The 26,576-nt window shown below is 50.3% G+C and overlaps 3 protein-coding genes across 3 annotated transcripts; 2 read left to right on the forward strand and 1 right to left on the reverse strand.

Moving 5' to 3' along the window:
* The first annotated feature begins 5,037 nt into the window (after nt 1-5,037).
* RPL27 (ribosomal protein L27) lies at nt 5,038-7,484 on the forward strand. The gene is made up of 5 exons (XM_079725308.1): nt 5,038-5,089; nt 5,330-5,412; nt 6,382-6,551; nt 7,174-7,284; nt 7,395-7,484. Exons 2-5 carry the CDS (start codon nt 5,332-5,334, stop codon nt 7,441-7,443), a joined length of 411 nt encoding a protein of 136 aa, XP_079581434.1. The 5' UTR covers nt 5,038-5,089; nt 5,330-5,331; the 3' UTR covers nt 7,444-7,484.
* Nucleotides 7,485-9,420: 1,936 nt separating this feature from the next.
* IFI35 (interferon induced protein 35) lies at nt 9,421-19,375 on the forward strand. Its single transcript, XM_079725819.1, has 7 exons — nt 9,421-9,509; nt 17,531-17,620; nt 17,985-18,132; nt 18,202-18,308; nt 18,410-18,596; nt 18,692-18,798; nt 19,039-19,375. Exons 1-7 carry the CDS (start codon nt 9,504-9,506, stop codon nt 19,228-19,230), a joined length of 837 nt encoding a protein of 278 aa, XP_079581945.1. The 5' UTR covers nt 9,421-9,503; the 3' UTR covers nt 19,231-19,375.
* A 147-nt stretch (nt 19,376-19,522) lies between these two features.
* VAT1 (vesicle amine transport 1) lies at nt 19,523-26,353 on the reverse strand (the record flags this gene model as incomplete). Its single annotated transcript, XM_079725986.1, has 6 exons — nt 19,523-21,052; nt 21,209-21,450; nt 22,004-22,093; nt 22,200-22,370; nt 22,771-22,978; nt 25,943-26,353. The coding sequence occupies 6 exons, from the start codon at nt 26,351-26,353 to the stop codon at nt 20,969-20,971; spliced, it is 1,206 nt and encodes a 401-aa protein (XP_079582112.1). The 3' UTR covers nt 19,523-20,968.
* Between the last annotated feature and the right edge of the window lie 223 nt (nt 26,354-26,576).

Raw genomic sequence — 26,576 nt, forward strand, 5'->3', positions numbered from 1 at the left:
AAGATATGCTGGAGACCCTCTTGTTAAAAGGTTCTGCCCTGGCGTGTAACCACGGTGTATGTGTGAGCACATATACTTGAGCCTGTTGAAAAGACATCAGTCATGGCACACACTCATCACACCATATCTGATTTGTAGAAAATCCGGGTTGCTGTGACCATTCTCTTCACGGTGGCGAGGGACAGCATGAGTGAGTTGTTTGTCCTAGAAGACATTCAACTTAAGGCTCCCGTCAAGTTGCGAGCCATCTTCCTTCACTTGAAGCAGGTTTGAGAGAGTCCTAGGTCAGAATTCAATTTCCTTTTGTGAATACTGATGCCTCTTTCTTCCTGACCCCAAGGTCAGGGGAGGCCGTGTGTGTTCCATAGCTGCCTCTAAAACCGGGAGTGGGAATATCCGAGAACAGCATTTCTAAGGGTCTTTACCACAGTTGATTTTTTTTTTTTTTTGGCTGCGCCGAGCAGCTTGCAGGATCTTAGTTCCCCGACCAGGGATTGAACCCCGGGCCCACAGCAGTGAAAGCGCCGAGTCGTAGCCACTGGACCGCCAGGGAATTCCCCACAGTTGATTTTAATATGAGCCCTTTTTTGTGTAGAGGCAAGAGCTGAAATCTGTCCCTGACCACGTGGTCCTTTCCTCACAGCCCAGATGATGGTCTTTCGGTTTTGGAGCTGGTTTACCAGGACAGCCACCATCTGGTACCATGTCCTCTGGCGAGTAACCTTTCCTCTGCACACCTCCCAGCTCCTCAGAAGGAAACGTGTCCGAGGTGTGTTGCATGTGTCCTGGAGGCTGGATGGCAGAGGAGGTCTGACCACGTGATCATACTACAGCGCGGGTAGGAACTGTGGCAGATCACTGGTGACAAGAGGCTTGGCATTTCCTTGTAAAACTGACTCTAGACTGGTCCTGTTGGGTCTCTTTTAGCCTTTTTAGTTCATATTTGCCATTCAGCTTGCATCCTGCTCTGGGACTGACCAAAGGTGAGCAAAGTGTATCACCTTCTGGAAAGCCAAATGGGTTCCCAACAGTGCTGATTTACCATCGTTTCACGTATTAAATTGCCAGCTGCACTTTGTGTCGCACTATTATGTAGTGCATTTTAACTTAATTTTTTCAGTAAGATATTTAAGATATATCCTTGATAATTCATTAGAATTAGTCCTCCTTCATGTGAAACAGGATAAGTGTAAAATGTTGTGAAAAATGGTATCTGTGGTTGCTAATAAAATCATGGTATTTTGTGTAGCTTCTCTGCAAAGACCTTAGAGACTGTTGGCTTTGGTTTATAAGTCTGGGCATTTTCAGCGTATCTGATCCAGATCAGTATTTCCTTGAGCAATGCCTGGCTCCTGGCCTTTCTGCCTCTTCTCTGCCCCCTGCGCTGGATCAACTCAGCTTTGGTGGTGTTTCCCCCACTACCCGCCTTGAACAAATTCATGAGAAAGTGTCGTTGACATTATCATCCCATCTTGCCCAGGCCTACAGTCCTATCCCCACAGCAGATCTCACCACACATGCCACTTTAGGAATTGGCACTTTTAAATTCACTTGTCTGGATACCATTTAGGGTGGGTGATAAGTGCTGTAGTCATATGGCATAGCCCTGGATCACCCCAGTATTATCTTTTTCCAATCCTCACAAAAACTGGTACTAAGGCTTTTATGCTAACATCATGAGAAGCATTTTGTGTGTGTGCCATCCTAATTTAATTCTCACTACATGTAAAGCAGGACAACATTATCTGCATTTTATAGCTGAGGAAACTGAACTGCAGAGGTTAAATATTTTGTCCACGTTTACATGTTGGAAGAGCTGGGATTTGAACCCAAGTTGCCTGAATCCAAATCCTATGTTCTTTATACTGTTAATGTTACCTCATTGTATCATGCTGCTTCTAGATATTTTGTTCCTCTCTCTCCTTTATCCACCCCCTCACTTCACCATCGCTTTGTGGATGAACAGGTATTTTCCACATGCCTGCCAGAAATTTCAGCTGCCAAAGGACTAGGCTGCAGGGAGATGGGCAGACAGCCATTGCTCTGCCAAGTTCTTCATGAAACTTAAAGACATGTAGAGACAGAGACAAGCCTGCCAGCAGTCACGTACCTGCTAGTCACTGATAACATCTGCATTATAACTGAGGACAGAGGTCTGTGCTTGGCTTGGAGTGAGGCAGACAGGATGAAGGAGGAGAGGAGGGACTGTCAGCCGAGGTCTAAGGCTATGCAAGAACAGAATGAAAGAGAGCCATGGATATGTATCCAGTGAAAGTGCAGGGTCCATTGTATGGTCTGAAAGGCATTATTAAAGATTCCCAAGATGCTCTGCCTTCATTCATTCACTACTGAGCACCCACCAACTGCTTGGGCCAGGCTAGGTGCTCAGAACTTATCTCTCCCTGCCTTCAAGGAACACAAGGTTTAGCAAAGGAGGTAGCAAGCCAATTGGAGATTTGAGTAGCTTGTTAAAACACAAATTGCTGTGACTTCCCTGGTGGTGCAGTGGTTAAGAATCCGCCTGCCAATGCAGGGGACACAGGTTCGATCCCTGGTCTGGGAAGATCCCACATGCCGCGGAGCAACTAAGCCCGTGCGCCTCAACTACTGAGCGTGCGTGCCACGACTACTGAAGCCTGTGCTCCTAGAGCCTGTGTTCTGCAACAAGAGAAGCCACCACAATGAGAAGCCAGAGCACCACAATGAAGAGTAGCCCCCCCGCGCACAGCAACGAAGACCCAATGCAACCAAAAATAAATAAATAAATAAAACAAAAACCAACCACAAATTGCTTGGTTCCATCCCCAGAGTTTTTTATTCAGTAGCTCTGAGAATTTGCATTTCTTACCAAGTTCCCATGCTTGTTATGCTTATGCTGCTGGTCTGGGGACCACACTTTGACAACCACTGATCCAAACCAACTGAAATATGTTCTATAGTAAAATTAAGTATGGATTGGATTGCTGAGGGAGCATAGAGAAGGAAGAGATGAATTCTGCCTGGGAGAACTCTAGAGTGGCCTTGAAGGATGGATAGGATTTTGCCCAGCTACAGTGGAGGAGAAGAATAACGAAACATGGAACAGCTTGCGTGAAGACCCTGGCGCTCAGAAGGGGTCGGATCTTTGAGTAGTTGAGCTGGCTGGAACCCAGGTGGTATGTGAAGGGTGTGGAGGAGACAGGAACTTATACTGCAAGGAAGATAGAGAGGAAGGGAGTGAGAGTTCAGACTTTGGTGCAGAGAGCCAACGAAGGATTTCAGGCAGGTAAGTGGCGGACTTAAGAGTTGTGTTTAGAGAACTTTCTAAAAATAAGATCTATAGCTCATGGCTCCACACCAGACCTGAACTGGAATCTCTTCAGTTGGCAATGCATATTTAATAAGCATCCCAAGCAGTTTTTGACCCACCCAAAGTTTTGAGGAGGGACTGGAGAAAACAAAGAACTGAAGCTGGATCAGTTAGGGAGCAGGTGTAAAAGGATAGAACAGATTTAAAAGACATGAGGCAAAATTCACAGGATTTAGTTACTAATTTGATTTGGAGAGTTTTAGTATGTGATAAGAGTTCAAGGCAATGATAAGATTTCAGGGTTTGGTTTCTGTTTTCCAAGAGAGAAACAACAAAAGAGACAGAAGCAGATAAGGAGGCTGAAAGAAGACCATGGAGGTGGAAATGGACAGGATCGTGTGGTGCAGTGGCAAGAGCGGCTTGGGAACGGGGGAACCTTGATCTGCGCCACCGACTCCGTGACTTTGCTGCTCTAGAACTTTCCTCTTTGAGAGGACAGAGTAGACGATCTCTGAGTTCCTTTCCAACTCTACAATGTCATATTACAAATTAAAACAAAACATTTTCATTAAATGTAGAAATACAAGTACATAATTAGGGTGATAAACTATTGGAATGAAGTCCTGAGGGCTGCAGGGGAAATTGGTCCCTGGAGAGCCTGAAGAAGAGAAATGATGAAACCCTGATTGTTCCCACGTCTTGCCCAAGATCAATCCTATAGATTCGTCAGTGTTCAAATGAGCAAAAACTATACGATGGTTTCTCTTTCTCTTGAACTCGGAAGACACCTAAGGAACCATCTAAAAACACTCTTCCAGTAAGTGATGGGAAATAATTCAGTTTGAGAGCCAACTAGACCTGGGTTCAAACCCAGATTTGATGATCAGAGCCTTAGGCTCTCTAAATCTCAATTTCCTCATGTCTAAATGGGAGGAAAATACCCAAGATGCAGATTCCTGAGAATTAAATAGCAGTTGACTTACCTGAAGTGCCTAGCATCTTGCCTGGCACAGAGTGGGTAGTCAGTTTGGTGACTGGGTAAACTGTATGGGCTCAGGAGGACTGCTTGAATCTGAGTTCCCAGCTTGATCCACTAGCTGTGGATTTGGGGCAAATTACTTAACCTCCCCAAACCACAGTATCTTCAACTGCGGAATGGAGATAACATTACTTATCTCTTAGTGTCGTTATGAGGATCAAAAGAGATAATACACGTAGATAGATTAACTTGGCCTGACACAGGGTACATGGCTGCTAGTATCACCATAATCCTCCTTCATCTCCCTCCTTTATTCTGGTCGGAAATGTCTTTGACATCATTAGACTCTAAATGAGGGCAAGTTCCCTTGTTTGATTGATCTTCGTCTCTTCCTTATGCGTAACTGTACACAGTTGGTACTAATAAATGTCCTATTTTGTTTCTTACTGTTCCAAAGCAAAAAAAGTAAATTTCAAACTGTGCCTCCCCCACCCGCTAGCGCCAGAGAAAGGAACTACAACCAAGGGGGCAGAGGAGCAGCTGCGTCCACGTAAAAGCCTTCCGGGGGAGGCAGAGCTCCTTTGACCTTTCTACTGCTGCTGCTGGAGCTGCTCATAAAGTTTGATTTGAATAAAAAAGCTGCCAGGCCTTCCTTTCCCTTCAGTAGCTTCTTCCGCCCTCAACACAGATTCTGAGCGCCACGCAAGAGGCGGGGAGAAGCCCGAGGGGGCGGGGCAGGAAGTGAGGTCACCCTCCCCGGGGTGAAAGGTAAGCGGAAGTGCTCTTTCTTCCTCTGCTGTAGGCCGGAGAGGTTGCTGCAGGTGAGTAGCGGCTGGGGCAGGGTATTACAATCCGCAGCCATCCGCGGCCTGGGGGTCGAGTTGCGGGGTGGTGCCGGGTGCTTTTCATTCCTCGGTCTCTGACGGCTTCGTAGCGGATCCTGTCTTGCGAGCAGGACCTGCGGGCGGCCTGAGCCGAGACGGCAGTGAGCGCCGCTGAAGTTTCGGGCCCACAGCCTGAGCTGGCGGGTTTCTGAGCGGCCCCTTCTCTTTCCTCCTCAGACATGGGCAAGTTCATGAAACCCGGGAAGGTGGTGCTGGTCCTGGCCGGTCGCTACTCCGGACGCAAAGCGGTCATCGTAAAGGTACCAACCTCGCGAACCTGTGCCCCTTTGTATCCCGTGAATGGGGCGGGCGGGCCACTTGGAATTCAAGACCTAGTTTGGGGGCATTACTCACTGAGCATTGCGAATGGTGGTGGTGGGGGGTGAATGCATGAGAGCTTTTGAGAGAGAAAGACGCAAAATAACAAATGGGAGTTGAATTGGACAGCTAACACCCAACGCGTTCTGTATCAAAGAGGTTTTAAATAATACTAATGGCTGACGTTTATTGAACGCTTGCTTGGTGCCTGGCACTGCCTTATATAAGTGTCGTCATGTGCAGTCCTTGCGGTAACCATAAGGTTGCTTTCTACTGCGAAGGTTTAGAGATGTTAAGTTTCACCTGAGGTCCATCAGGTAGTAAGTGCTGCAGCTGGGACTCCGTAAAAAGAGGAGAAATTGTTTCTAGTTAAAATGGTCACTTAGCATAATCTAGCCGTTCACCGTTTGCCTTTTACCTACGTCTTTAGCCTTTTATGAGATTTTCCTAAGCTCTGGCCACATACACCACTGCTGTTGACTGTTGGGGACACCGGGGCACCCTTGGTTCCCTTTCCTCCGTCTTCCTGAGGCTGGTTTTGGAGTTAGGCAGCCAGGTTTGGAATTCTGCCCCTAACCCTTCCTAGCAGTGCAATCCTGGAGGAAGTTAAGAGACGTAAAGTCCTGAGAACTAGTGCTTGGCCTATAGCAGTCACTTCATAATTGTTCACTGTTGTTACATTTTAAATCTCTTACCTCCCAGGAACCCTTCCAGATTTTTCCTGGTGGGAAGGATACCACCCTTTTCCCTGTTACTCTTTGGGCATCTAGCATAGCACTTAGAATGTCTGCTTTGTGTGGTTTTTATAATAGTGGGTCTCAGAGGCCTAGGGGTTGAGGGTGTTCTTTCTGTACACGCCCTACATCTCGCAAAGGGGCCTAAATAGCAATAACATGTAATTGCTCATTCAGAACATTGATGATGGCACCTCAGACCGACCCTACAGCCACGCTCTGGTGGCTGGAATTGATCGCTATCCCCGCAAAGTGACAGCTGCCATGGGCAAGAAGAAAATTGCCAAGAGGTCAAAGATCAAGTCTTTCGTGAAAGTTTATAATTATAATCACCTCATGCCTACAAGGTGAGCATTTCAAGAATGGGAATGAAAGTGACTTTTTCTAACTTTTCCCACTCTCTGCCCTGCCGAATAAGGAGACAACCCTGCAGCCACTCCAGTGGAAGAGACATCATTTTCAGTTTGTCATTTGGCCGTGGTTTCCAGTGTTGCGTCTTTAATCCATGTTGGAAGTGTTCACTTTCCTGTCGTTTTCTGTTGATTTCCCCGACTTGGCAAAGCCGGATTGAAAAACCTCTTCCAGACTTGCTCTTGATATGTCTCTCTCCTCACCTGAAAATTCTTTGAAGTGTTGAGTAAAGGTTGTTCCGTTTGTTTCCAGCCACAGTAAACACAGGCATAGAATCTGGCCTGCCTTCTTCCACTCTCAAGGATAATCGTTATTACAGGGTAGGGTAGTTGTGGGAAACTGAGAGTGAATTGTGAAGTTTTTCAGTGGCTTGTATCTATGTAAATGAGTTTGTTAAAACTGGGCATTTCCAAAGAATATCATCAGGACTTCAGCACAGTTTTGATGATAGCTCCTGTGGAGTCAGACCTTAACATGCCAGTGTCCCAGGAGTGGGGCGGAGGGGTGAAGGCCCTGGCAGCACGTGGGCTGCTCCTACCTTCCTGCCATTGTCCCCAGGTACTCTGTGGATATCCCCTTGGACAAAACTGTTGTCAACAAGGATGTCTTCAGAGACCCTGCTCTCAAACGCAAGGCCCGACGAGAGGCCAAGGTCAAGTTTGAGGAGAGGTAAGTAGGCTTTGGTAGTGAATGCTGGAGTATGGTTTCACTGTTCTCCATGAAGACAGTTTTGTCTTCTGTGATTCTTCCCCTCATTGGTGTCCTTTTCTCCCCTCTAGATACAAGACCGGCAAGAACAAATGGTTCTTTCAGAAGCTGCGGTTTTAGGTCTGTTTCAGTCATTAAAAATACAAAAATACAAAAAAAAATCCATGTGTCTGCCTTCTTCTTGTTATTAGACTGGGAAAGAGCATTCATGTGATGAGAGACACTGGGTGGTGGATGAGGGACTGTGGGAAAATATAAAACAAAAGGTCAATCTGCCTTTGTGAGACATGGGCTACTTCTGTCCATCGCCTCATAATCCTTTCATGGTCTAGCTCAATGGGTAAAATGTGATATTGAACGGTTTCCCCAAAAGAGCTACTCTGGACATTTTTAGGTGTGGAATTGTTTAAGCATCCCTGGCTTCAACCCATTACATATCTAGAGAACTGTTCTCCGCCCCCAGCCCCCACCCCCACCCCCCCCCCCACCCCCGCCATGTTGTGACAACCAAAGGCCCCTCTGAGTGGACACCATCTACTTTGGATTAAGAGTCACTAGCTTGAGGTGGTTTGTTAAACCAGAGTGCCAGATTTGGTAGGTCAGAATTCAGCATCTTGTCAAGTGATGTTGGTGCTGCTTGGACGAGGACCACACTGGAGAACTGCTCTAGATGGGGATGGACACCAACAATGAAGGCCTGAGCCACAGAGCAGCCATTCCTAGTGGGACCAAGGAGAAGTCCCCAAATGGTCTGGCTAGCAGAGACAGGCAAGAAAGGGTGTGATTCAAGGGGTTTGGGCTCTGGATTGTCACCACTGTGTTACAGGAAAGGCATTTGGCCCTTCTATAGCATTTTACCTCTCATTAGATACTTAACCGTGACTGGTGTTACTGATGAAATAGGTTCTCCAGCCAAGCTGGTGCTAAGTCACTAAATGGAACTAGGATGAAAATGGCCCTATTTGCCAAGCTTCACACTTGGCACACTTTCAGCTGGGGTGAGGGGTGGGGGCTTGAGAAAGGGGCTCAGTAAGTTACTCTGAGTGGGAAGCCCTGGCCTAGGTGAAAATAGAAAACTATCCTGCACTGTTTTATGTATATTCATTGGACTCATCTCACCCTTAAGTGTTTTTTGGTTTTTTTTTTTTTGGCTGCATTGGGTCTTCGTTACTACGCGCAGGCTTTTCTCTAATTGTGAGCGGGGGCTATTCTTCGTTGCAGTGCGCGGGCTTCTCATTGCGGTGACTTCTCTGCGGAGCGGGCTCTAGAGCACAGGCTCAGTAGTTGTGGCGCAGGGGCTTAGTTCCTCCACGGTATGTGGGATCTTCTCGGACCTGTGTCCCCTGTGTTGGCAGGCGGATTCTTAACCACTGCGCCACCAGGGAAGCCCCTCACCCTTAAGTGTTCAGTGTTCGATGTCTCCAGTAAGTAGCTTGCCTACTCACAGTCACAAATGGAACTATATTTAAACCCTTCTTTAACTAAAAATACAAGTTCAAATACTGTTCCAACCAGGTTTGGATACATGCATCACTTCCTAGCAATGTGACTTTGGGCAGGTTTCTACACTTCTGTGCCTCACAGGTTTAGAATCTCATCGGGAAAATGGAACCAACTTCAAGGGGTTGTTTTGAAGGTTGAGTTAATTCATGGAAAGCAGGATTGGTATTGGGCACATAACAGCTCTCAAGTGCTGGCTATTGCTACAGCTTTGTCAACTTGATGGGGCTTTATCTGTCCTGGTTGCATTTCTCATTCAGTTATCAACGTCTGCATGTTCTGGGCAACATTCTAAGCTCTTGGGAAATAGCCATTAACAAAGCAGACAAAATTGAACCAATAGGCCTGTGCTGGGATTGCTAGGTTGGGAATGAATGGCTGATTGGGGCCAGCATTCAGTTCGTAGTTGCTTGCAGGGTAACTTCCCCTGAGGCCTCACAGCTGGGGGAAGTTCGAAGACCAGGAAGCCACCCAGGGGTGGAGTACGGAAGGGCAGGGACTTTACTGAAATGAAAGTGAAAGCAAAGAGGCTGCATAAGAACCGTAAGAAGTGTCTTTCAGGGTCTGCTGGGGAGACCAGAACTCCGCAAAGGAAGGGCAAGCAAGACTTGAGTCGCATTGGACCCTGCCACTTTGTGCCAGCTCTGAAGCCTCAGCCCTTGCTAACTGGACCTTAGACCATGATGGTGAGAGGAGGGTCTTGGGGGTGGGGAGAATCCAAGAGGAATGCTCCTCTTGGCCAGGAATCTACAGGTATCCCAGGGCCTGGCAGGCAACCCTCTCCCTACCCATCTCTTAGACCTGCTACAGGTGTGGGGAGAGCCGGCTGGGATGACCTCTCCGCTAGGGAGCTGGTCCCCTAATCCATTGCCTCAGACACAGTTCTATAACCTGTATCTCAGGGGATCATGAATTGCTTGTGTGGATGTGCATTTTTCTGGAGAAAGAATCCATCGTTTTCATTAGATACTCGAAGGGTTCTGTGGCCCCAAAGAGTTGAAGAATTGCTCACACCTTTATCTCCTGAGATCTTCCTCCACAAGTTCCTCTCCTCATATTTCCATCTAAATGTCACCTTGCCCTCTCTTCAGGGCGAAGGGAAGCGGTGTCACTCTTCTGAGACCGAACCCCCCCCCGTCTGCTGTGGCCCCCCCTTTCCCGACCCCCGATCGCCCCTGCTCGTGCTAGACTAAGCCCTCTGCGGGCTGGTCCTGTGTCTCAGCCTGTTCACCCTTGATCCCCGGTGCCCAGCACAGTGCCTGGCGTGCAGTAGGCGCTCAGTAAACAGCTGTTGAGTGAATGAATCTCATTTCCCTAGTTTCTTCAGTCTTTCTCCCTGATACTACCCCGTCTGTTACAAATATATAGATCTCTTGCTTGGAAATTTTTCATTTGCCCCTCAAATGTTGAATGGAAGACACAGGCTCTAGAGGCCAGCCTGCCTGGTTCCAAATCCTGGTTCCTCCAATTGTGTGGCCCGGAGTAAGTTATTAGCCTCTCTAAAGTTTACAATCTAAGCCCCATTTCCTTATCTATTTGGTGGGAATGATAGTAACACTTCCACACAAGAATACCTCCGTGCCAGAATTAAACTAAACAATCCCTAAAATACACAGTAAAAACTGAGCACGCTGCCTGGCACCTACTGAGTGCTCAGTACATGTTCATTATTGTTAATATTGCCAACCTCTTCATATCCCCAGTTCCCCAGTTCAGCCACCCCTCACTCCTCCCACTCTGCTAAAAGTGCTCTCTTAAAGGGCCTTTATATATTAGAAAGGAAAGAAGGAAGGTGGGTTCAGGAAACTATTTTTTTTTATTTATTCATTTTATTTACTTATTTTTGTCTGCATTGGGTCTTCATTGCTACGGGTGGGCTTCTCATTGTGGTAGAGCACAGGCTCAGCTGTTCCGCGGCATGTGGGATCTTCCCGGACCAGGGCTCAAACCCATGTCCCCTGCATTGTCAGGCGGACTCCCAACCACTGTGCCACCAGGGAAGTCCAGGAAACTGTATTTTTAAAAAATCACCCTAAATTCATTATTGAGAGACAAAGTCTATTAATGACATTGTGACGTCTATCTTCCCAGAATTTTTATGCATTAATAAATATCCTCATGAATTAAAACATTTTAAATCAACAGAATAGGGAATGTATTTATAGGCAGCTTTATATTTTGCTTTTTGTGCTTATTGTGAGCACTTTTTCATGCTAACTGTTCTTTATTACTGTCTTTTAATTGCTAAATATTTTATACTTAGCTGTTTCTTGTTGGACATGTAGATTTCTTTTTTTTTTTCCATTGTAAACAAGGCTACAGTGATCATCCTTGTGCATGAACTGACCATCTCCTTATGATAAGCAGGACTGTTTTTTGTTGCTCAATCTCAGCGGTCATTCTCATGCCTCCTGGCACAAGGCTTGTTGCAGCACTGGGCACAGCTGCGGGCTCCTCTGCCTTAACCGTGGTGTACTTCATGCCTGCTCCCCCTCAGGTTTCACCAGCCCCTCCTCTGCATTCTCCTCGGCTGGTGCTTCCTTGTTCCCCTGATCTCTTAGTGTTGGTTGCCCCAGAAATCAGCCCTTGGACCTCTACGTGTTGATCTCATTTAATTTTGTGACTTTAAATATCTCTGCTTGGATAATTTTCAAATTTATACTCATGGCCTGGACCCCTTCCCTGGATGCCACATCATAGAGGCAACCACCACTCTGCGCCTCTACTGGGATGTCAAATAAGCTCTTCATCCCTAATATGTTCAAAGTAAACCCCAATCTCTTCCATCCAACGAATTTCCCATCTCGGCAAATGGCTCTCCTTCCCCTCAGTTGCTCAAGCCTAACAGCTTAGTGTCATCACAGACTCGTCTCTTTCTTCCACATCCTACTTCCAATCCATCAGCAACTTGAATCAATCTAAACTTTGTGTGTGTGTGTGTGTGTGTGTGTGTGTGTGTGTGTGTGTGTGTGTGTGTGTGTGTGGCACGCTTGCGCGGCTTGCTGGATCCTAGTTCCCCAACCAGGGATTGAACCCGTGCCCCCTGGAGTGGAAGTGTGGAGTCCTAACCACTGGACCGCCAGGGAATTCCCTCCATCAATCTAAACTCTTGTCTGCGCCTCACCCCCTCCACTGCTACCACCTGATCCAGGCCGTCAGCATTGCTCACCTGGACACTGTCATGGCCTCCTAAGTGGTCTCCCTGTTAGTGCCCTTTCCCCACATCAGTCTGTTCACACAACAGCCAAGTTACCCTGTTAGCATTTAAGCCTGCCTGCAGCCTCCCACCTCCCTTTATGTGAAGGGCCCTTCATGGCCCCACTCTGTTTTCTCTGTGACTTTATCTCCCACCACTCCTCCCTCACTCTCTCTGCTCCAGCCACGTTGGTCTCCTTGATGTTCCTCAAATACATACAACAAACTCCCACCTCAGGGCCTTTGCACTTGCCGCCCCCTCTGCATAAAGCTTTCCCCCACATATGCACACGGCTGACTCCTTTATCTCCTGCAAGGATATGATCAAATATCTCACTGAGGCCTACTCTGATCACCCCAGTTAAAACTGTACTCCAACATTCTCCGTCCTCCCTTCTCTGTTTTTGTCCATAACACTTATCACTAACATACTGCAGATTTTACTTATTTATTGTGTTTATTATCTGGCTCATCCCCTAAAATGTAAACCCCACAGGGAAGTCCTGTCTGTTTGGTTCACTACTGTATCCCCAGAGCCTAGCACAGGGCCCGACACATGGTAGATGCCTGGTAGCTGATCATTGCATGAGTGAATAAGGAAGCAAATGAGGGAGGGGACTTTCTGTAGCCCTCCTTTTCTTTTGCCTCCGTTTCATCACTCCTCTTCCTTTGTGTCTATGATGCTACCTAATCCTGGCCCTGGCCCTGACCATGCCTTCTTTTTCTTTTCTTTTTTAACACGTATTTATTTATTTTGGCTGCACCGGGTCTTAGTTGCGGCACATGGGATCTTGGTTGCGGCATGCGGACTCTTAACTGTGGCATGTGAACTCTTAGTTGCGGCATGCATGTGGGATCTAGTTCCCCGACCAGGGATCGAACCCAGGCCCCCTGCACTGGGAACACAGAGTCTTACCCACTGGACCACCAGGGAAGTCCCCATGCCTTCTTTTTCTTCTCTGCATTCCTTTATCTTTCCTGACCCCTGAGTAGGTATCTTCAAAGATCACATTTTTAAGGGCTCTGTCCCTGAATGAGTTCTTCCATCCTCTTGGCTTGTACCATTACCACATACTGTTCTAACCCAGAGTCCGATCCACCAAGTCCTGTCCCTGACACTGTGTCTTCAACAGCCTTGGGTTTGGCTTACTTTGGCCCATTAGGGCCAAAGTTTTTTTGTTTGTTTGGTTTTGTTTTTTTGTGGGTTTTTTTTTTTTTGTTTTTGGCCACACCACGTGGCTTCCAGGATCTCAGTTCCCCGACCATGGATTGAACCCAGGCCACAGCAGTGAAAGCCTGGAATCCTAACCACCAGGCCATCAGGGAACTCCCACCATTAGTTAACCTTGATGAACCTCAGGTTCCTCAACTATCAAATGGGGATTATTAAAATACAAAACATTTAACATAGCACTCATCATATGCCGGGAACTACTTTTCCAAATAAAATTATACATAGGTAGAAATTTGCTATTCCCACTTTACAGATGAAGAAACCAAGGCACAGAGAGTTAAATAACTTGCCCATTGTCTTGGCAGTAGTAAGAGGAGCTGAATGTAAGCCCCAGAGCTTCGGCCCCAGAACTTGTGCTCTTAACTGCTATATCACACTGCCTCTCAGTACTGCTATGATGAACACAGGTAGCATGAGATTTTATCTTCGGGGTGGTTAGGTTCTAAACTTGGCAAGTAAGGCAGAAGAATTCATGTAGTCAAATGAACCTCAAATCATTAACTCACCCCTAAGTGTCCAGAATTTGCAGTCTCTCAATGAGCTCAGTGTAAAACGGATCCCTTTTTTTTTTTTTTCAGTTGAGTACCAGATGGATACTGGCTTGCATTTAGAGACCAAGTTATCATGTTCGTTAAGTAAATAAATAGCACGTATAGTTGAATTCAAGTAAGTGAGTACAATCAGCCTGTGTTGTCCTTAAGAAGTCTGTGATAGAGAAGTTTCAGTTGGGAGTTGGAGACAGGAGGTAGTTCTGTGATACTTAAATGGGATGAAGTCCAACTGTGCCGGGCACTTAGCAGGTCCCCAGTAACTACTGGCTCTCTTCCCTTGCCTGCTGGGTCAATGACATTATACCAAATCCTTGGACACCCAAGTCTGCAACCTCAGTGTTGCATCGTCTCTCCAGTCTGTCCCCTCTGTCGCTTTAATACAGCATCCGGAGTCTGGCAGCTTTTCCTCGTGAGATGTACTCATCTGTGCGTGCTCCTTGTGCAAGTGCCAGAGGTTCAGGTCAGCTCCTGTCACGTCTGTGAGCATTAGAGCCGCAGATCTGGGCTTGTTGTCCTCAGTGCCTGCTGCTCCAGTTCATCCTGCCGTCACTGCCAGCTCTTTTTTTTTTTTTCTTTTTTTAAGTATCGTTGATTTACAATGTTATGTTAGTTTCAGGTGTACAGCAAAGTGATCCAGCTATACATATATGTATTCTTTTTCGGATTCTTTTCCATTATAGGTTATTGCAAGATATTGAATATAGCTCCCTGTGCTATATACAGTAGGTCCTTGTTTATCTATTTTCTACATAATAGTGTGTATCTGCTATTCCCAGACTCCTAATTTATCCCTCCTTCACCCCTTTTCCCCTTTGGTAACCATAAGTTTGTGTCCTGTGTCTGTGAGTCTGTCTTTGTTTTGTAAATTAATTTGTGTCATTTTTTTTTAGATTTCACATATAAGTGGTATCATATGGTATTTGTCTTTCTCGACTTACTTCATTTAGTATGGTACTCTCTAGGTCCATCCATGTTGCTGTAAAATGGCATTATTTCATTCTTTTTTATGGCTGAGTAATATTCCTGTGTGTGTGTGTGTGTCTGTGTGTGTACACACATATATATATATATATAAATAACATCTTCTTTATTCATCTGTTGATGAACAGTTAACTTGCTTCCATGTGTTGGCTATCATAAATAGTGCTGCTATGAACATTGGGGTGCATGTGTCTTTTCAAATTAGGGTTTTCATCTTTTCCAGATATATGCCCAGGAGCAGGATTGGTGGATCATATGGTAACTCTATTTTTATTTTTTTAAAGAGCCTCCATACTGTTTTCCATAGTGGCTACACCAATTTACATTCCCACCAACAGTGCAGGAGTGTTCCCTTTTCTCTACACCCTCTCCAGCCTTTATTATTTTTTTTTTTTTTTTTTTTTTTTTTGGTGGTACGCGGGCCTCTCACTGTTGTGGCCTCTCCCGTTGCGGAGCACAGGCTCCGGACACGCAGGCTCAGCGGCCATGGCTCACGGGCCCAGCCACTCCGCGGCATGTGGGATCTTCCCAGACCGGGGCACGAACCCGTGTCCCCTGCATCAGCAGGCGGACTCTCAAACACTGCGCCACCAGGGAAGCCCCAGCCTTTATTATTTATAGACTTTTTGAGGATGGCCATTCTGACCAGTGTGAGGTGATACTTCATTGTAGTTTTCATTTGCATTTTTCTAATAATTAGCAATGTTGAGCATCTTTTCATGTGCCTGTTGGCCATCTGTATGTCTTCTTCGAAGAAATGTCTATTTAGGTCTTCTGTCCATTTTTTGATGACCGGATTGTGCTCTTTTCAACACTGTGTCCATCACCTCACTCCCCCTTTCAGAAATCTTCACCAGTTCCCCATTTTCCCACTGATAAACTCTCTGGCTTGAATTTGTTTGTTTGTTTTTCCTTGTATCCATTCACCAGTGGATGGACGTTTTTGAATGTTTTTTTTTAAACTGTATTTATGAAGCTTTTAAAAATAAATTTATTTATTTATTTAAAGCTATTTATTGAATAGCATTGCCAATTACTAGATTTTCAAACAATATGTGTAATTAGGTCAAGATTTAAAGCAGAAGTAAAAAGAGGATGGACTAAAGACTGAATCCAACTTTTATTTTTCATATTTATTTAAAATCAAGCCATCTTTTTCAAATAAAAATCCAGATTTCTGGTTTCCCTTAGAAATGGGAAGATATAGGATACTGAGACCACATTCCATGTGAAAAAACTTGGCTAGAGCCGAGAAGGCGTTGCCACTTTAGTTGGGACATGCTGTCTGCAGGATGTAAGAGTCCCCACCTCTCCGTATCACACTGCACCTGCTGCCCTGACTCATTGATGTCATGTAACTGACCCTGAAAGTCACTGATTAGTTCTCACTACATTAACCGGCATTATTTGATCAAGCCCTAGTTTTCTTCTGCTTAAAATAGAGTGAACTCACACTGAATTATTCAACGCCCACTGTAATATGTTCCCGTTCTGTCATTTGTTCACTTCATTCATTCATTCATTCAACACGGGTTTACTGAATGCCTGTTTTGTGCCAGGGACTCTGCTGAACACTTGGGACAGAGTCCCGTCCTCCCCAGTGAGCTCACACTTCCCTGAGCTGACCTTATTTGTCAGGCTTCCAACCACAGGGTGAGCTCTCCATCCCACAAACAAAGGTGCATTTATTCCCATCCCTGGTGTCACTCCCCTGCCCATTTGTCAGCTCTCTCTGGATCTGCTCCAAATCACACCCGGCCTGAAAGGCTGCTTGGTACAGCAGAAAGGGCGGCAGTCATGGGACAAGCTGGGAGATGTGGGGTAAATTACTGCCCTGCTCTGAGTTTGATTTCTTCACTGTAAAGCATAGATGAAGAGTCCGTAGTCAGACTGCCTAGGGCCAAATGACTTCGGGTAAGTCACTTGACCTCTGAGCTACTGTTGCCTCATCCGCAAAATAAGAAGAGGGTGTTTATTTCATAAGGTTGTTGCAAGACGTGAGTGGTATAATCCATATAAAGGGCTTAGCACATGTTAGCTGATGGTCTTATGACATCTTGCAGCTGTAAGCCCCTACTACTCGAGGCCTCCCTAGTGGTGTTAACTGCTTTGGGACGGTCCCTCCTCCAAATTCCTGCTGTCCTCCACCATCAGCCTCTCCTCCACCATCAGTCGTGTGATTGTGCACTGTCCTGAGTACCGTTTGTCTGTCTGTTTGAAATATTTATTTATTTATTTCGGCTGTGCTGGGTCTTCGTTGCAGCATGCGGGATCTTCGTTGCGGCATACGGACTCTTAGTTGTGGCACGCATGAGGGATCTAGTTCCCCGACCGGGGATCGAACCCACACAGGCTGCGTTGGGAGCGCAGTCTTACCCACTGGACCACCAGGGAAGTCCCCTGAGTACCGTTTTATATAGGCCTAAGCGCTGGACCCTTTTCTTCTACTGCCTGTGTCGTGCCCAGTACCTCATAGCAGGAGCTCAATCAGTGTTTGTTAAACTCTAGGTCTCCAGGAATGACCCAGCCGTGGCTGCTGCAAAGGCTCCTGCCTTTCAAGCAGCTGAGATGGGGGCAGCCAGGCTGGGCCAAGACAAGCCCAGGGCAGGGTAAAGGGGTTGGGCTGTTCTCGGGCTGAGCATCGGCTCTGCTCCTGGAGTGTCCAGAATCGCGGCCCCTTTTCCCTGGCTCATTCATTCTCTGGAGAGGCAGGTGGATGTCTGGTTGTTCCCCTCCGCTCCAATAGGCCCTCCAAGCCCTTCAGGAGGAACAGGCCAAACTAAAGACCGGGCTACAGGAGCTGAAAAGGAAGCTCAGGGACAACCCCCCAGACAAGGTAAGCTGGGAGGGGGTGTGGCCTGGTAGAAAGCGCTGGGGAGGTCTTGGTTTCACTACTGGCTCTGCCATTTCCTTGCTGTGTGACCTCGAGTGTGTTACTTGAACTCTCTGAACCTGTCTGCTTCTCTGTAAAGTGGAGCTACCTACCTCACGGGCTTGTGTGAGGGCAAACTAGAATTTTGTATGTAAAGTGCCAGTACATGCTTGACCCACATTCATCCACTTAGTTACCCAGCTCTTCTTTCAGTATTCATCCCTGGCACTCAGCATCAGTGGCATGTAATTGGGGGTGCTTTCCTCCTGGGAGTGGGGCGCTCTCCCAACCCTGAAATCTGCATCAGCCTCTCCTCCCCCACCTCCAGGTCCCATTCCCAGTGCCTGAGGCCCCCCTGGTGTTCCGAGGAGACATCCAGCAGGGCAAGGGAACGGCCAAGTCTGTGGTTTCTAACGTGCGGATCTGTTACCCTCTGCCTGGAGGCTCTGCTCTGGTCACCTTTGATGACCCCAATGGTGAGCTCCGGGGAACCTTGGGAGGGAGGCTGGAGGCTTCCTAAGCACTGACCCTACTCCCCCACCCAGTGGCCAAGCAGGTGCTGCAGCAAACGGAGCACACGATCAGTGTGGAAGCGTTCCGACTGCGGGTGCAGGTCCAGCCCTTGGAGCTGCCTATGCTGACCACCATCCAGGTGACAGAATGGCAGGGCCCTGGGGTCTGCACGGGGCCCCATGCACCTGGGCACAAGGGAGTGGGGTGTGCCTGGGAAGACTCCCTCCTGCCTCCCCCTAGGTGTCCAGCCAGATGAATGAACAGAGAGTACTGGTCAGTGGGTTTCCTGCCGGGCTTGAGCTAAGTGAGGAGGAGCTGCTGGACAAGTTGGAGATCTTCTTTGGCAAGAGCAAGAACGGGGGTGGCGATGTGGAGACGCGGGAACTGCTGCAGGGCAGTGTCATGCTGGGCTTCGCTAAGGATACAGGTAAGGGGCTTGTCGGCGAGACAAGAGCAGAGGCACCAGGCCACGGGAGGGGGGAGCCCTTGATGCTGAAGGTCCCCCACTCCCTGTCCCTGCAGTGGCCCAGCACCTGTGCCAGACGGGCCAGTTCACAGTGCCACTGGGTAAGCAGCAGTTCCCTCTGAGAGTCTCTCCCTACATGAGTGGAAAGATCCAGAAGGCTGAGGTAAGTGGGAAGGTGGAAGATGGGGACTGGACCCGGTAACCTGTCTGCCTGCCAGAAACTTGCCCAAGGAAGGATCACAGCCCCGAAACCCCACTGACCTACCTGCTGCCAACCTCTCCAGGCCTCCTGCCCGCTCCCACACTCCCACGGTCGCCACCTGCCCCGACCTCTGCCCCCGACCCCCGACCCCCCCAGCCCAACCTGCACGAGCCCTTGCCCAGCTCCCGGCTCCTTTTCCAGGTCAGGTCCCTGCCAGTGCCCCACTCGGTGCTGGTGCTCAACATTCCCGATGTCCTGGATGGCCCGGAGCTACAAGACGTCCTGGAGATCCACTTCCAGAAGCCCACCCGTGGGGGCGGGGAGGTGGAAGCCGTGACAGTCATGCCCCTGGGACAGCAGGGCCTGGCGGTCTTCACTGCCAAGTTGGGCTAGGAGCCTGCCCTGCTCATCACCCCCGCCCCTCTGCCAAGGTCCTCAAACCAGGCTGGGGTTGGACGCATGTACAGGAGAGACAGGTCATGCTGGTCAACGGCAGGAGGGACTGTGAGTTGTGAAACGCTGCCCCGAGAACAGTAAAAGTGCCTGCATTGCATGATCTTCTTCCTCATTTCGTTTCAAGAAAGGAAACTCGATTAGGCCATGGAAGAAGGCTGGGGGGAGGGAGAAACCCGAGCCTTCCACAAGCTCCCCTGGCCCTCCACTCTCAGAGGCAACATCCAGGACCCAGGGTTTGGCTTTTTATTGACACAAACACAAAGGCAGCTTCGGTAACGGTGACGGGGTGGGTACACAAAAGTGAAAATCGCACTTCACACGTTTAGGCCTCGTTCAGATGATGAAGAGGCTGAGCCCCTCCCCCACCTCCCAATGGCAGTGGCTTGGGCAATAACCCGCCCTCATTCCAGATCCAAGGGCAGAGGGACTTACACCCCTAGCCCCGGGAAGTCCCCACTTTGGTTCCAGGGGCCCAGGTCCTAAACCTCCGCTTTGACCCCCCTGTTCCATCTCCCCACCCATGTAAACAAAGTTTGGGGCTGAGTCTGAAAAGCTGCCTCCCTGCTCTGAGGAGACAGTGGGCCTCCGTGACTACATGGGGAACGTGCTTCGATTTTTACTTTGGTCCCAGAACAAGAGACAGATGGCATCGCCTCTCAGAGCTCTGGCTGCTAAGTGCCACACTTAGCTGCAGGGCTGAGAAAGCTTCCCCGCCTCTTTCGCCTCAGCCACCATAGAGAGATGACCGCCCCAGAGACAGGACATGGCACAGGCCCCCGGAGGCTAGGGGCTGGCCCCCCACACACCGGCACACACACAGATTTTTGGCAGTGCTATGGGACTGGGGAGCAGCGAAACCCCAGCTCCAGCAGAACAAGGAAGGCACTGGGGAGGACGCGGGGAGGAGGTGTGAGGCAGGGACCCCTACACACACGAACAAGCTTTCCGTTGCTAAGGCACTGAGAACAAATCCAGAGAACTCAGTGAAGGGGAGGGGGCTCCGTGTCCCTCCCATAGCGTGGTGACCCAGGGCAGCAGGTCTGACTCCCGCCCCTGCTGGAAGAGGCGCCCCTGCTGGAGAGTGGCAGAACCCCTGGAGGTGGGAGAAGCCGATTGTGCTCGAGAAATTGGGGACAAGAGGACGAGGCCTTACAACAAGGTGGGCGCTGGCTGGCCCGGGTTGAAGGGACACTAGGGCGACACAGGGACATTGCTGGATTCACACAGATGGGCCCCATATCCTGAGCTGGCATTTCGATTCTTGGGGGAGGTGTGGGGCGGGGGCAGGAGGGGAGACGAGGCGGAGGCGGAAGCACAGGGAACAGGACGGGAAGGGATTGGCTAACCTTGGCACAAAAGCAGCACAGCGAGGCCCGGGGAAAGGGTGGGGGCAGGAAGCGGCCGGCCTCCCTCTGACCCTCCCTGTCCCCTTGGCAGGGCCCAGACATCCAAGTGGTCACTTCCCAACCTCTTCAGAGGGCAGGAAGCGGGGAGGGGGAAGCCCTGACTAAAGAGAAAGAACAGGACAGGGGAGAGGACACCACCGCAGCGACCTTGGGGGGAAAGAGGGCAGCGCGTTGTGATGGAGGATGAACCGCGAGGGTCTGGTGGCCAACAGCACGTGGCTTCCCAGCTTCTCTCTTCCCCGGGCCCTGAGGGTCTCCCAGCCCCCTGCCTAGTTCTCCTTCTCCGGCCCAGGCACCAGGAGGACTTTGCCCACGTTCCTCTTCTCCTGCATCTGCCTCATGGCGTCCGCCACCTGGAGAGGAAGACAAGACTCTGCTCCCAGCGCCATTCGGCCCGTCCAGGGAGCCGGCTGAAAGGAGTCAGCCCCCCTCCTCCCAGGACTCCTCCCCTAGGGACCCCAGCCTTCACGGGTCCTACCAGGCCTTCCCTGCAGGGCCATCACACTCACCTTCTCGAAGGGCCACACGGAGTCGATGTGGGGTTTGATGTGGCCCTGGTTGTACAGAGCCACGAGGCGGGTCACCACACCGCTGACCAGCTCCACCTCGCCCTCCAGGTAGCCCAGGTGGAAGCCACACACGGCTCGGTTGGCCGGCAGCAGCTGCAGAGCTGTCACGCTGAACTGATTCCACCATGTGCGCGCCACGGCCATCAGGTTCCGCTTGGGGCCCGTTAGCAAGTTGGCCATTCCTGAGGGACGAGGAGACACAGCCTGTGAATCCAGGTGCCAGGCACATCCCTGTGTGTCTGGACCCAGGCTCATCTGCCCCCTGCGGGCCCCTTACAATTATCCATACCGGCACCCGGGAGTGGTAGGAGAACCTCCCACCTGCTGGCTACCTGGCCCAGATGGATTCTAGCTGACTCAAAGATTGCTCTAAGCTTTATGTATTTGTTCTTGGTGTGGAGTAGTTTTTAAAATGGAAATGCAACTTTCCCAAGAAGCCCAGGAGGTAGGACAGAGGAAGGCAGACTGGTTGATACTGCATCAGGAATAATCCCCAAACAAGAACACACAGAGAACAGAATTTGCTATGACTCATGAACGAGAGGGACAGCAGCTACACCCAGGAGGGAGCAATCCGAATGCAATATCCAGCACCATCCTAACCGTGATGCTTCCTACAGAGCAGCGGAGTCTCTGTCCCTTCTGCATTCAAAAGCCCCGGGCCCCTATATCCTACCCCTCAGACCCCACCCTGCTTCCCCTAACTCCCCCTCCAGCCCCGGCCCACTAACTCACCGTAAGTGACTACTTTGCCCATGGGTTTGAGGAGGTTGTAGCCCTTGGCCGTATCTGACCCACCCAGAGGGTCCAGGACGATGTCCACTCCTGTCACACAGTAGGGGGCCCAGGAACAGCATTAGGATCCACAGATCTGGAGACCCCCCCCTCCCTGTCCCATGCCATCCTACCCCTTCCCACTCCCTGACCCCACCTTTGGGAGAGATCTTCCTGATCTCTTCTACGTAGTCAGTCGTGTGGTAGTCGATGGGGTGTGTGACCCCGCTCTCCTTCAGCACCTCATGCTTCGTGGCTGAGGCCGTTCCGAACACCGTCACATTCTCTACTGTATGGCACAGCTGCACAGCAGCCATACCCACACCCCCTAAAGCAAGACACTTTCATAAGGAGGGGACGTAGAGTCGTCCAGCCACCACTCTCCATTCTCACCTCTCAAGGATCCAGCCCATCACCTTCATTTTGCCTGGGCTCATCTTGAGGCTTTCTCCCATCATCCCATGTCTAAGTTCCAAGATTGAGAATTGGGGGGAAGGTGGCTGGTAAGGAGGGGGTGCTGGGCAAGGGCACGTTGCTATGGATAGCACACCAGGCTGGACCTGGTGCCTGAATGTTACCACGGCAACAACACTGCAGAGGCCTCTGGCCACCATAGGCCGAGGCAGCTAGTGTTGCCATGACAACAGTCCAGACAAGCAGCAGGGAAGAGGCCTGGAAGGAGATCTGGGTGGGGTAAAGAAAGGGGATAAATGGAGGGTGCCTGTCACCTGCAGCCATGTGTACCAAGACGCTGTGGCCAGGCCGTAGGTTGCCAAAGTCAAAGAGGACCATGTAGGCTGTGATATAATTGACCAGCAACGCAGCAGCTTCTTCAAAGGTCATGGCCTCGGGCATTAGGAAGGTCTGGGCCGAAGGCACAGTCACCTCCTCCTGCCACATGCCTGACCGGATCAACACCATCACCCGGTCCCCTACCTTGAAGAATGGAAAAAGAAACAATCACTTTGCTGTACCGCAGAAACTAACACAACATTGTAGATCAACTGTAATTTAAAAAAAAAAAAAAGAATGGAAAAAGAGCATCATTCATTCACTCATTCATTCACCCACTGGTAATTTATGACCTTCTACTATGCACAAGGCCCTCTTCCTGGCAATGAGGTAATAGTACAAGCAGCAGCAGTACTCGCGGTAATGGTTATAATAATAACAATAGTAATAATAATATCATCAATAAGTTACATTTATTGACTGCTTGCCAACGGCCAGGCCCTACTGTAAATGCTCTGCATATAAACACTCAATCCTCATGTCAGCCCCCTGAGGAAGATACTATCCTTATCTCCGTTTTACAGATCTTACACTTCATTATTGTGTAAGATCCCTGAATGCAAGAAGCTTACAGTTAGGGCAGCATGAAATATTGGTGAAGAGACCACACACACTGCTTTGGTTTAAAAAAAAAACAATGGGCTCCACTGTTTACTGACACTATGACCTTGGGCAAATAAAAATTATCTAACCTTTTTGAGCCCCAGTTTTCCTATCTGTAAAACAGGGCAGTTAATGAGGATTCAGTAGCAAAAAACCATTCAGTGGTTTTTAGCCTAATGTCTGACACATACTAAGAACTTCGTAGTGTTAGCTACTAATAAGGACAACAATGATGACAATATCAGAAGCAAGGAGGGGAGGTCACCAATCCATTAGCTGAAGGAAGAGGGCCGTGTGCTGTAAGGGCCATCCCGAAGCGCAGGTAAAGGTCTCTGAGCAGTTAGGGCTGTTACCTCAGGAGAAGGATCTGAGCCGCCGCTGGGGGCTCAGAAAGAAGCTTCACCCAGAGACTGGGGGGAGGAGTGATGGCCAAGGAGAGCCACACCATCCCAGCTACCAGGAAAAGGCATCCCCCTCCCCTTCCCCACACCCTCAGCCACCTGCACAAGAGCCTCCTTGCAGGAGGGAAAGGCAGCAAAGGAAACAGAACCTTCCCCTCCAGTTTAACAACGGGGGTCAAGGGGAGGACAGGGGAAAGGGGGCAGTCTCCAGAGGAAGGCCTCTCATGGTCCTCTGAAGAGCATGGAGAGGGAGGTGCGGGTGCTCTTCTAGGACAGTCCGAGTCTGTCTTGGTCCCTGCCAGGAATGATGGGAATTCTGTACATTAACGAGACTTGGGATCCATGGGGCAGGGGGATGGGACTCCCACACATATCCTTTTTCATGTCCACACTCCACTGAGGAGGAGTACTGAGGGCAGAGTAGGACCTTTCTCTGCAAGCACTGGCCTGAGATGAGGTCTGAGGAATGGAAGCATCCCACCCCAGGACTCAGGACTAGCGGACTCAGAAATAACCCAGGAGAGCTGGGGAAAGTGTAGTGGTCAGTCCAGGTGGTGGCCAGTCGCAGATTTGGCCCAGAACAAGGTCCACTTACCCAGGCTAATGCTCACCCCTCAGCCCATTACAGGGCAGGCCCATGACCCTTCCCCAGCCCAGATATCAGGAGGGAGGGGGGGCTCTCCCCTCCGAATCCAGCCTCTTACATCATATTCTTACCCTGGACAGGATATCCTGTATTTACGAAGCGGAAAGTGTGGGGAGGAGAGGTTAGGTGGTTGGCCTTCAGCAGTAACATGAACTATTACTCCCCCCACCAAAAAAAAAAAAAAAAAAAAAAAAAAAATTCTTCTTAGCACCTTCTTAGAGTAGGATTATTTAGAAGTCAGTGGAAAGGGTGGGGCCAGAGCTGATTCCACGGAGAAGCCCTTTAAGGAGGAAGGAGACGTATGCCTGTACAATAAATCCAAAAATTCCAGCTCTGAGCTCTGGGACCCGCAGGTCTGGCAAGAAGAAAGTCTGTATTTGATGAGTCTCTCTTGCAGGGGCCAGATTTGAAAAGAAACCCCTAAACAAATGACGTGCAAAGGCCTCACCCCAAATCTCTCAAAAAGTTGGCCATTTGAAACTCTGCGGTGCCTGGGGCTGTCGCCAAGATTAATGATAAACAAAAAGGAGTCACAGACCGGCAGAGCTGGGCCAACCTGCTCACGGTGCCACGCCCCCCTCCCCAGTCCAAATGGGCACCGGCCCGGTTTCTGAGTAGAGGGTCCTCTACGAGGAGACAGAGGTGGGTTCCGCCCAAAGTTCCCAAGGGCAGCCCGGGGTTGTGGTCCGCTGGCTGAGTCACCGGAGGAGGAGACAGTGCAGTCACGGGAGACAGAGAGCCCAAGACAAAGATCCAGACACCCAATCTCGCCCCCCACCCCACCCCACCCCGTCCCCACTCCCACCCCCACCCTCCCCGATCAGACTGGCAGTATAAGGCCGGTGCGCGGGAGGAAGGGGTGGCAGACTCCCTCTCCTCCATGATGGGCGTGCCTGTCTCTAAGGCCCAGCTCTGGGAGGGGCCGCCTCACACCCCCACAGACCACGGGGCTGCATGTGACTAGGGCTCTGGCACGGCCCCGCGCCCCCGCCCAACCCCAACTACATAGCTCTTCAGGCTCCCTCGCGGGAAAAAGGTACCGGCCGTCACTCAGAGCCACAGACCACAATTACCCGCGGAGTGTTTAGTGGGCAGGGGTACAGGATAGGTTTCACGGGTGGTGGGAGGGGGCCGTAAAGGTCATTGTGCGCATGCGCAGAGGCTCCTTATTGTTTCCCCACCCACCCAGCACCAGCACCGTTTCGGGGCGGCGGCCACAATTAAAATGTTTGCGGAGGGGGCAATTACTTCATCTCAACTTCCCACCCCCAAACATAAATCCAGTTCTCCAGGAGCCTCAGAGCACAGGCTCCTTTCCTACGTCTTCCATGCCCGTCTACCCGGGTTCACGCCAGTTTCCCCCCGCTCTGCCACACCTATGGCGCCCGCCCACTCGTGCCCCACTGCCCCGTGGCCCGCGCAGCCTCTCCCTGCCCTGCCCTGCACTGGCCCGCTCACCTTGCGGTCGTTAACTCCCTCTCCCACAGCGATCACCACGCCCGCGCCCTCCATGCCTGGAGTGAGAGGCAGCGGCGGCAGCCGGTCGTACAGCCCCTGCCGGGCCATAAGGTCGGCGAAGTTGAGCCCGCAGGCCTTGACGCGCAGCGTCAGCTGGCCGGTCCCAGGGGCCGGGGGAGCGGCCGGCCGGGTCTGCAACTTCACCTTGTCGTAGCCACCGAAGCCGGTGAGCACCAGGTAGCGCAGCAGCGGCGGCGGCGAAGGGGCGACGGGCCCCTCGGAGGCCGCGGGTGGCTGGGCGTCGCCGGCTGCCTCCGCCTTCGGGAGCTGCGAAGAGGAATCTTCTCCAGCCCCTGCCTCGGCCGCCGCCACCACGGTGGCCGCCTCGGCTACCTCTCTCTCGGCGGACATGTCTGGGACGCTCGACGTGCGCGCACAGCTGGACCGAGAGTGCACCGCTGGGGAAGGCGGGGCGCGAGTCAGGACTTGCTAAGGCTGCGGACTCGCAGCGGGCGGGGTGGGGCGCCGGGACGGGGGCGGGGCCTCGAGCGCGGACTTAAAGGGCCAGGGACACCGTGCAGGTGCGGCGCGAGCGCGAGAAGTGGAGAGGAGGCGCTTATTGGGTACGGGCCCA

The sequence above is a fragment of the Hyperoodon ampullatus genome (genome assembly GCF_949752795.1).
Source record: "Hyperoodon ampullatus genome assembly, chromosome: 19".
NCBI classification, from domain to species: domain Eukaryota; kingdom Metazoa; phylum Chordata; class Mammalia; order Artiodactyla; family Ziphiidae; genus Hyperoodon; species Hyperoodon ampullatus.